The sequence below is a fragment of the Protopterus annectens genome, chromosome 5.part0, assembly GCF_019279795.1.
Source record: "Protopterus annectens isolate FY-2018-M chromosome 5.part0, PAN1.0, whole genome shotgun sequence".
NCBI classification, from domain to species: domain Eukaryota; kingdom Metazoa; phylum Chordata; order Ceratodontiformes; family Protopteridae; genus Protopterus; species Protopterus annectens.
The window spans coordinates 958,041,020-958,052,808 of record NC_056735.1 but is presented as its reverse complement, the minus strand read 5'-3'; the positions used below and the strand labels follow the sequence as shown (position 1 = coordinate 958,052,808).

The 11,789-nt window shown below is 34.4% G+C and overlaps 1 protein-coding gene across 1 annotated transcript in view; it reads right to left on the bottom strand.

Annotated features, from left to right (window-relative positions):
* The window catches only part of HGFAC (HGF activator), a 1,210,481-nt gene that overhangs the window by 890,073 nt on the left and 308,619 nt on the right, over positions 1 to 11,789 (bottom strand). Inside the window, exon 5 of the mRNA XM_044072728.1 lies at positions 9,218 to 9,343. Coding sequence (XP_043928663.1) covers positions 9,218 to 9,343 — 126 coding nt within the window. The remainder of the gene's footprint in view (positions 1 to 9,217; positions 9,344 to 11,789) is intronic.

The following is an 11,789-nucleotide window of genomic DNA, read 5'->3' as shown; positions in this document are numbered from 1 at the left end:
CTCTTCTACTCTTTTTTATCATACCCCAACATTTGAATACTTATATTTATACAATTTTACTGCTAATTTCACATCGTTTTCATTTGTCCACTTTAACACTTTGTACAAATGTATTGACGCAGCACATACCACTAGGTTAATTAAACTTAAACCTCCTTCCTCTTTATTTACATACAAAACTTATCTTTTTACTAGGTTTAATCTTGAACCCCATATAAATGAAAACATCAGCAACAATTCCTTTTCAAATAATGTTGGCAACATAAATACACATGCTAAGTGTTCTGTTCTTCCCATCAGTACTGAATTATTAAATAAGCCTTTTTTTCCAAATGAATATATATATATATTCTACAGAAAAAAAGTTTGGTTTATTTTTACTATTGTTTTTCTCCATTGAATTCTACTTAGATCTTTATACCCAAACTTTATATTTAACATAGAAATTTCATTAATTGTAAAATACATGCTCCCTATTTTATTACATCACTTAAACCTTTACTTTTCTCTTTATTTAAAGTCATTCCTATCACCTCTAGACACATAGTTTTGCAAATTACTTCTTTTATCAAAATTTTGTTAGTTTTTTTGTTTGTTTTTTGTAATTATTATAATGATATTGCATATGTTAACAAAATAGAATTCTTAACCCTTAAGATATTATATATCCCACCTCCTTCATTTTGTAATTTATTTCACATACTGTCACATTCATAACTAATGCAGAGAGTATACATCTCATTGGACATCCTTGCTTTAACCACCCATTTTGGCTTAACCACCCATTTACAAGTATTTTTACTTTATCTTTACTACATGCTGACATACATAATTTCCTAACTTTTTGACTTGTATTATATTCTTTCATTACTACCCATAAGATTGCATGTTGAATTGTATTAAATGCCTTATTAAGGTCTCCTATCATGAGTTCTACTTCTTTTCTATTCACAATGTCATCCACAATTTCTCTAACCATCATTAATAATTCTTGACAATCCTTCCTCTTTACACTACATATACCATCTTCCATAATATTTTCCATTTTAGTTTCAAATCTCTTTTGTATTATTTTCATAAATATCTTATCACTATTATTCAATACTATCAGTCTCTAATTTTTAGTTGTCTTCAGTCATCTTGTTTCATTATGAGCTTAAGTTTTCCACTCCATAATTATTTATTTCATTTGTTTCATTTAACTATTAACTCAAAATTTTTAAAAATATTTTTTGCCAGTCCCTTAAATTTTTATACATTTATTACCCTATTCCATCTGATGATGCAGCCAAATCTACATTTACTTGTCACAATACTTTATCTAGCTCCTTTAAAAAATATCCTTTTTCAACCCTTTAGTCTGTTTTTCTGTTAACTTTTTTTACTATCCATTTTTTAACTACCTTCTTAATTCTTCAAACATTTCTTGTTTATATTGTTTATTCATAATCATTTCCTGAGTTCCTTATGTTTCTCCTTTTACATTTTTTTTGTTTCTGTCATTACACTACCTATTCTTTTATGAATATGCTTAACTAACTCAATGTTTCCTCTCTTTTTCCTTGTAAAATATCTTTGCTTATATAACAATTCTTGCATTTTTTCTTGATTTCTTTCACATAATTAATTTTCTTTGTCAAAGTACTTTCTATCATTGTGTTCTAAATCCTCCAATTCTTTATTATATGTTCTTTTATATTTTTCTTTCTCTACTTTTCTCACATCACACCATATTGCCACTATAAAACACTTTTTTAAATTTTTCCTTAAATATCATCCACCATTCAGACCATTTTTTTATAAAATGTTCTCATAGTAATATGATCTTTCCATAACTGTATTACAAATCTCTTTCCTTATTCATTCCATACTTTCTCATTTATCTTTTTTATTCCTTTGCCTATTTTTATATATTCCTTGATTTCCTTTATGTCTAGCCACATTGCGAGATGATCAAAAAACCCTGCTTCAACTACTTTCACTTCTCCTATAACTAAATTATCTGATACTGTAAAATAATCTAGTTCAGTTCTATACATCCCCATTTTGTACTTCCTTGAATTTTTGTTCAAATTTTGTTACATTTATAACATTTCAGTTCACATTCTTTGCATCATGCCCCATTTCCCAACAAATATAACATTCTCTTTTATCACAGTTACCTATCACATGTCCTTCTTTTCCACACAAAATATATATTTTGGGTCATTACCAGTATTTTACAGCACATCTGTTCCCCTCCATATTTATTATGCTTGGTATATGTATATATTTTTTCACTTTCTATTTTAATACAATATGACAATCCCATTCACCAGTCTGTAAACCCCCTTTATCATAGACTTTGCAATGTCCAGGACTTCTTTACATAAAGTTTTCAAATGTCTTGTCAAAGTCTCTTTCCACGTCTGTTCAAATTTGTACATGAATTTTCTTTTTTAGTTTCCCTGTTAAATACTTTTATCACATAAAGATTCCATGGGTTACAGTCTCTTTTTTTCATATTCTGCAAGGAAATTTTCCATTGAAAAACATACTCAGATATAATGTCCCAAAATGTCTCTTTCTGAATAAGAATAAATGCTCATACTTCATGCCCTTTTAAACCTAAAGCAGCTAATAAATTGTCCCACACTTCATACCTGTCCATTTCTTAATCTTCATACCTGTCAATTTCTTAGTTTTCTTTACTTTGAATCCTTACCCTGTACTTCTGTTTTTCATTTTCTTCTGCCTTCTTTTCTGCTTCTCCCTTTTTGCCTTCTTTTACATTCTCTGCATACATTTTCTTGGAATTATCATCTCTCTACATTCTTTTTGGAGGGATAGCCTTTATTGGAGCCTTGGACTGAAGTTTTGTGAGGTTCTGGTTATTTATTCACTTCAGTTGTCCTTGTGGTGGTTTATATTTTCTTTTCTGTCTCACCACTATTCTTCAAGATTGTCTCTGCTTCCTCCTTTTGTATTTTTTCCATAATGTCCCCCAGGAAACAACTCTTTCATTTTCTTGCTCACTCTGTATCATGATTTGTTTAAGAAAAGCATCCCGCAACCTTCCTGACTGGAGGGTTGTAGTTATACATCCATCATTTGCTGACTCATCTCCATCAAACACAGAAACATCAGAATTCTGAACACATTCTCTGGTCCCAATTTTTGCTTTCACCTTCATTTCTCTCACCACTCCATTATCTTCTTCTCACTCTATATGCCTCCCTGTTTCTCTAGGCCACCTCTGCACCTGGAATGGAAACAGGAAATACTCCTGCAAAATGCATCCTACTCACAATAAAGATGGGTAGGGAAAGTTCCCTGATGCCCTGGCCAAATTTCCCCTACTAGTATAAATACCACCTTGGGTCGCCTTGAAAAAAATGCTATTAGCCTAGTGGGACTAACCTGTTCAACAAAGGATAAATAAAGAAAATAAATATCAAGCCTAAGCTGCATTGTACAGTTAAGAAGAGAAAGTAATTTCCAGTGGATAAAATTAAATTCCATCACTTTTCCAATAACCAGAGCACACAGTCCATCACAAGCCTGGCTTTTTCCTTTATTTAGAGTTAAGACCATTAACTGGACCTAAAAAGGGCAAGTAAACTAAACAAAACTTGAAACTAAATGATTCAGATTTGTTTCTGTGGTTATTATACTCTTTGTATCTATCAAGTACATAGTTGGTAATCTCTATAAATCCATGTGTCTGTGTGTGTTTTTTCTAGCTGTTGCAGAAGATTGACTTTCAGTCTTCCTAACTGACCACAGGCTGAGTACAGTGTCTGAGAGGATGAACATGTATATTCTGCTCCACACTGCCACTCTGTCCAGAATGAGGTTCAACACCTTGCATATACTGACTGCTAGGATAGGTTCTGACATCCCTACGTCACTCAAACATAAATCATGAACTGCAGTGAGTTTTAACTATTCCGGGGTATTATGGGTTAGAGGAAAAAGTGTGGAAGTGTGAACTGTTCTAATGCTCTAATGCAATTAATGATATCACACAGACAGTACCCAGAAGCAAAATGTAATTCTAATCAACCAACAGTTTTAAAATCTGTGAGTCAGTTCACTCTGTCACACAATTTTTCAGTATGTTACAGCTTTTAAATGTGTTAAAGCTATCTTCCACTTTTCTGAGATCATTGTCACATGTGCTATAGTGTAAGACTAGAGCACAGCATCTTCAAATGGTGTACAACAAAAGTTGTTATGCACTTCTCTGACATCAGAAAAATACATAAAAATGTATCTTTTGTCAGTTTCAGGGCATAATAAGCAATCTCCATGTACTACAGTGCTTACATTTGTATACATTAGAGGAATTTTGTATGAAAATTGCATATGCAGCAGAGAAAATATATGTACTAGCAAAAACAATTCAAAGTGCTACAGTGTTTTTCTGGGGTTCAAGCGCCTAGGCAGCGAGACATTTCCCTGCGATACATTTTGGCTGAGGACACATGGCTGAAATAACATTCAGCTGCAGAGAAATATGGCTGTTTGCAAATTCCCTGTGGGCAAAGAGAAGAATGTGTTGTCATACCTACAACTTCAATAACCAAATGCACAGGGGGAAAACAAACAGCCATATTTCTCTGCAGCTGAATGTTACTCCAGCCATGTGTCCCCAGCCAAAATGTATCACAGGGAAATGTCTCGCTGCCTAGGCGCCTGAACCCGTTTTTCTGAAGTAAACCATTTTTGCAGTTGCATGGACATTTCTGCTTTGTAGCATTTACCTAACACGTTTTCTATTGTTTGAAAATAATAAAGTTCTATCACAGACATTGCTAATTGTATTTTATATTATTTATATATATATATATATATATATATATATATATATATATATATATATATATATATATATATATATATATATATATATATATATATATATATATTGCATGTCCTTGATGCAAGAAACAACTCCCTGCATGGAAGAGGATTAATGATAGATTCCACAATTCACGTTTCCTGATGTGCTTTGCATTCTGTTTCTATAGCAGGTGATTCATGTTTTGGATATATCATTAGGACACAGTACATTAATTACTTAAAGGTCCAATGTAATAAAAGTGAAGGTCACAAACCAAAGGGCACACTGGTAAGCAGCATTATGGTGTTACACTTTGCCAGTTTAATCACCACTTGAAAGCATCAAAGCACCAAAATCAAATCAAACAAAATAGATCTACAGAAAAATATTTTATTGTATGCTGTCTGAATACTATGATGAATACATCTGTGAAATGGAGAACTTTTTTCAGCACAAATTGCTTTCCTTATTACAAAAGTGGCAGCATATTCTAATATAAAAAAAAACCTTCTGTAGTATATGAATATATTTCATCAGTCATACTCAGAGGCGATCTCTGCTTGCATATAAGGCAATCTTTGACCTTGCGTTATTGAAGATGCTGCTTATCCACAAATCAAATGGTACATGGGTTACTCGCTCTAAAGACCTTAACCTGGTATATGACATTAATAGAACCTGCTTGAGGGACAGATTTGTCTCCCAGAGGTTACCACACCTTTGGAAAAGACTCCCATTTCATGTATAACAGAGCACCTCACTGGTCCTCTTCAAACACAGTCTGGACGATTGGATGTGTAATCATAAATTCCCCCCAGGGGTTCCACCTGTATTCCTCTTGGACACGGGCATTAGGTACTGATCGTGGAAATAAGGGTAGAACTTGGCTAGGGTTGTAAGGGTCCTAGGGCCATTAGCCTATTAACTTCCTATGATCCTATGATCAGCTTCCATTTTAATATGACAGTTAGATGAATCAGCTTCCATTCTAGTATGTCAATGAGATGAATCAGCTACCATTCTAATTTATCAGTTTTGTCTTAACTTGATCAGATACCAGTTAAGACAGTTTGCCATTTTCCTTCCAGTGAAAAACAGTTACATTCTTGTAACAACTTACCTTCACATTCCCACGTGACATATACTTGATCCCCCTAAAAGAGCATTAGGTATTTACCCAATTGTTAAAGCCAAACATCTTTTCTTTAAAATTTGGCATCATTTTGGTGATGGAAGGATTCTAGTAAATAATAAACTATTTCTTGCATTTATGACATGCATGGGGAGCTCAGTCATGTCTTTCTTCAAATTCTTCAGGGTTTGGTGCACTAGGTTATTTACCTCAACATGTGCCATCACTATGCTGCAATTATATTTGTCCTGTTTAAGGGTCCTAATGGTCCTTGTAACTTCAACAATCTTAGTTCCTGAAAGACAGCTCACTGTCATTCTGTTTTTGTCCAGCCTTATGAGTGTAGAGTGCACATGCCTAACTATGGAGTCACCAATCACTAGTATATTTCTGTCTGTGTTTTCTGAATGCTTTGGTGTAACTGGTCTAGGATGTGCTGCTTACTAGTGACTCTCAGCTGTGTTGCCTCAAATTGGTGTTTTAGTACATAGTTTACACTGGGTCTTGCACCTACTAGTCTGATGCATCTTGACCAGGGATTTTTTTAGTGCTTCAGCATATGATAATTTACTGAGGATATATGTACAGAGTGTGGTGCGTGTGAGTGATACTGAGGATATGTACAGAGTGCGGTGCACGTGAGTGATACTGAGGATATGTACAGAGTGCGGTGCATGTGAGTGACACTGCGTATATATACAGAGTGTGGTGCATGTGAGTGATACTGAGGATATGTACAGAGTGTGGTGCACATGAGTGATACTGAGGATATGTACAGAGTGTGGTGCATGTGAGTGATACTGAGGATATGTACAGAGTGCAGTGCACACAAGTGATTCTCACAGAATGTGTTTGTTTACAAGAATATGGTCTCAAATTTGGCTCAGTACTCACATCTCTCACAAATGACAGCGATGAGATGCTGATGCTGACAGTTTTGGAACTGAAAATTATATTTACTACAGTTTATACACATATTTAAATTATGTCACAGCTACAACTTGTGACATGACAAAACAGCCAACCTGTCTAGCCATACCCAGTCATGTTCTGCACCAGCTTCTATTCCTTATAATACAGCAGAAATTATGACCATAGAAAGCATTTCCACCTCCAGCATAGAGAAGATGGTTATTATTTCACATTTGATCACATGGGCAATTATATTTCTGGCATAACTGAACTATTTACTTTGCCAATATTTATTGAAAAGATTGTGTTGCACTGTTGCAATAGCTGTTCTACTTGTTCCATTGTATCAGCTTTAAATGCTTTCATGGGAGATAAAAATTGTCTGGCAGTTTAGCTAAAATGATCCATGAATTGTTAACAAGCTTCATCCTATAGGCCTTGGTTTGAATCTCCAAGTCTCCATTTGTTCATTGCAAGATTCCCCTAACCAGGCAGTTGTCTCATGTTTCCCCTGAAGCAATATATTTGTGTGTGTGTGTGTGTGTGTGTGTGTGTGTGTGTGTGTGTGTGTGTGTGTGTGTGTGTGTGTGTGTGTGTGTGTGTGTGTGTGTGTGTGTTTTCTGGCTAATAAATAAACGCATTTCTGATCATTTCACCAGAAAACAGTCCTGAGTCATTTCTATCTTCCAAATAAATTTGTAGTCTACAGTGTGTTTACTTTTAAAATACATACGATCATTTAAGAAAAAAAGTGTTTCATTTCAGTAGTGATCTAAAAGCGTTAAACTTCTTAAACTGACTTATTTAGTTCTTATCACTTAGCAAATCATCTGACATAGTTTTCCCAAACAGTTTTCTGGTAATAATTTTTTCAGTTAATATAGTTAAATAAATACTTTTTATTAGACTACAAATGTACATAGATTGGTGTTCTGGCATTAAGCACCATTCACAAGAGTTTACCATTTGCTGTGTCTTTTGCTTATTTTAATAATTGTTTACCTGGAAAGTCTGACTTGGAACAAAGCCAGTTTTCAGCAGAGGGCCAGGGTGAACCACCCCAGATACATCTTTGTAATGTGGGAGGAAACCAGAGTAAGCCCACACAAATGCAGGAAGGATATGCCAACTCTGCACAGAAAGCACTCCAGTCGGGAATCAAACCAGAGAACCTCTGGTTGTGAGGCAGCAATGCTACTGCTGCACCAGTGTGCAGTCCTTATTTTATCAGTAATGGAGTGACTTTGGTTAGTAATTTCCAGCCATTTTAAATTAAAGTCATTTTAATTTCTGAATTATCATGGTACTATATGACCTCTTATACATCTTTCCCTGTATTAATTTATGGTTCAGATGTCTGGAGTCTGGAACCATCAAAGAATTCTTTTTACACTAGTAGCATTTGCCCCTTTTCTTGCCCCATTGCCTGTAATGCATGTTACACATCTTTGCTGACATGAAGAAAAGTGGGAAAACATCAAAGGTCAGCATCCACAATCTTGTAGATAACATAGGTATTTCAGCTCAGTATCTACTGTTCCCACAAATGAGCACCGTACATAATGACACTAGGCCCAGTACATAAACATGCATTTCTATATGTTCATCATGCAATACATGTTCCCACAGTGAGATGTCTGCTCCATCAAGAAGAAGGTACTGTTCACAGTTTCCAACAGGAGTTTTCCCTTCAGTGCATTATTACTTAATCTCCTTCCATGATGGAAACACTTGCCAGTGACCTCTGCTCCCCATCTATCATATGCATCTCCAACAGCACTCAGGCAGCCAGCCAAATGCTAATCAGTGGCCCTATAGTAAGAAATGCATTATCTACTCTGCTGAGCTGAGGGCATATTTAATAACTTACATTAATGTATGCCTTCTCGTGCTAAGCCATAGATAATATACAGTCATTCTGCTACAGTACCAAGCTTTATCATTAAAATGCCTCTCTTCTGGCTTGTTTACCTTTCCAACAGTTTTACATCATTTTTTAGACCTATGATGTAGTCAGCTAAGGTCATACATGTTTATTAACCAGATATGATCGTCTATGTTTTTTGCTGTTAAAATGTATTTCTTTGCATGGATCTATGCACAAATTTAGTTAGAGAGTTGAATCATGTTGATATGAATACATTAAATTACCAGAGCACATCAGACATAGAGCATACAAATATACAAATAACAAGTTGATTAAACAGACTTTGTTAGTCAAATATAAGTGTTGCCTTAAATCTGCATAGCTCATAAAATTCATGAGTAAAGTTACTTTTTAGTTACAGTGTTTCTTTTGTCAGATATTCTAAGATTAACATTATATACTGCATCTTATTATCTTTTACCCTTTTCACAGTTTCTGCCCATGAAGAGTTCCGTACAAAGACAGAAGTAGGTTTGCTCATTGTTCCCATAAGCACATGTGCCACCATTCTGACATGGATTCTGCAAACAGGGGTCAATCTCTGAAACTATGAAATACAAAATGTTAGTTGTGGTAAAGAAATCTGTGAAAAATTATATCAACCAAACCACTAAAGTAATCTCCACTGCAGTACAAGTATATTTTAATTACCACTGTAATTACTTTTTGAAAGCTTTAGCATTCATTTTGATGCACACTAGAACAAAGAATAGTATTTGCTCATGTTTTCAATTTACAACTCATCTGGGACAGACTCAACAAATAAGCTACATGACTGTGTCCCTGGATGAAGGTCTATCACTGAGTTATACCTAAAATTAACTTAAAAAAGGAAAAACTATTCAACTTGTAGAAGAAATGGTTGCCTACAAACTTACTTGCAATGGCAAATCAAATTGGGAGAATGAAGTAGCACTCAGTTGAATGAATGAATGAATGAATGAATGAATGAATAAATGACTAATGCAAGAAGTTACAGAAAATAAAGTGTAAACAATATTAACAAATCTAAAGAGGGGTAAAACATTTGGACGTAATGCTTTGTCATTAGAAATATACGTAATTTTTAAAAAAAATATATTAAGGGCTTTATTAAGTTAGTTAATAATATATTGATAAACAAGTTATCATAATTTTTTAACAAGAAACAACTTTATTAAATTATCATGTATGACATAGGCCATGTTACGTTTACATAAATGAAAATAAACCATACCAACACAATCTCAGTTGTAAATATTATACATTCCAAACAGTGCCAATACAACTGTAGCTGCAAACATTATATATCACTTTTAACATTTCCAGTCATTGTTAGTCAGTCATTACATAGCTCATTCACATCCTGCCTTCTTTTAAACCTTGTTCCTCCTCTGCATGAATTCATCCCACATTTCCCATTTTTCCTATGTAATTTGCACCTACCCTTTTCTAAAGATCCCAGTTCCAGTTGTTTTATCTCTGTTACTATCTTTGCTACTTTTAGTAAGGTTGATTTAGACTTCAATTTCCATTTTCAAGTAATTGCTTTTTTTGTAGCCATCATAATTAGACTCAGCAAAGCCTTACTATATCTAGGTAATTCCGATTCTGTACCATAGCTCAAAAAAATCATTTCCTTAGTAACTTCAGTTTCCTCACCCAGTATCTCTGACAGACTAGTCTGCAGGGAATCTTTAAGCTCTGCTAACTCATTACACTCCCAGAAAATATATTCCCAGTTACCTCTTTCTTTCCCATCACACCATCAACATTTGCTGTCTATCTGAGGAAAAATTATTTGAAGTCTGTTTGGGGTATAAAAATACCTGTGTAAACACTTCCAGACAAACATCCTAAATCTTCTAGACTGTGTTGTATATTTTGGAGACATGCATGTATCCCCTCATTGTTTCTTTGTGAATTGCTTATCTCATCTCTCTTCCCAATCATTCCTAACCTCCTCTGATTGATTCTTATGCAATATTTTATATGTTCTACTAATTATTCCTTTCTTAATAGCAACTTCTGTTGTAGATTCTACTAAAAACTGTACCAGTGGTCTTCCACTTAGGACCCCCCCCCATCTCTTTCTCTTTTGCATATACTCTGATATCACTCCTTGATATGGAAGGCAATCTCTAGCCTGCAGTCTAAATAAGTTCTTGACGTCTTCCTATTCTATTACCTTTTCCTGTCTAGTTATTTGTGCCCAATACCTTGGATCCTTTGCCAGTTTTCTCTGATGCATTCCCGCCCCCTTCTTGCATATTGTCTGTATCCCTAATTGCAGTAATCCTTATTGGAAGACTCTCCTTTCTCAGTTCTGTACGGGCTTAGTTCTTAGAAGACCTTCTGCTACTTTATGAATATAATATTCTGTATGATTGTTGCTGTTCTCCTTAAAGGTCTGCATCCAAAATCCCAGTCTCTCTGTTACTTGAGCTCCCCCTGTTTCATCATCTTCTCTTTCCACTTTTAATTATAGTTTTCTGCTTGTGCTATATATAGGAGCCTTAAATGTGTTACTTTGACATACCCCTTCAACTCGGGTAATGCCAATCTGTCCTCTTCTGTTGAAAGAATCAGCTTATCCTACTTGACTGTTTACATCTTCCCCTCCCATATAAAATCCTTCAGCTCTTTATTAATTGTAATCTGCAACTTCTCCTCTGGTTGTTAAATAAATGGCTGACCAGTGGATAAGGCTAAAGGGACTAAAAACATTTTAACTGCTTGTCCATATAACAGAATTTCCATTTTCTCAGTTTTTGTATTATTTTTTCTTTAGTCTCTTCCCACATATCCTTAACTGTCACACTGGTATCATTTTTAATATATACTAATAAATATTTCATTTTATCATTTCCCCATAAATATGGATATTGATAATCTAATGCATATATGGGGACATAATTTACCACTATTGCTTTTGTTTTAGCTTAATTAATTTTGTATCCCAAAAGTTTTGAAACTGCTTCAATATGTTCCAAAGCACTGTAATGTCCTTTTCT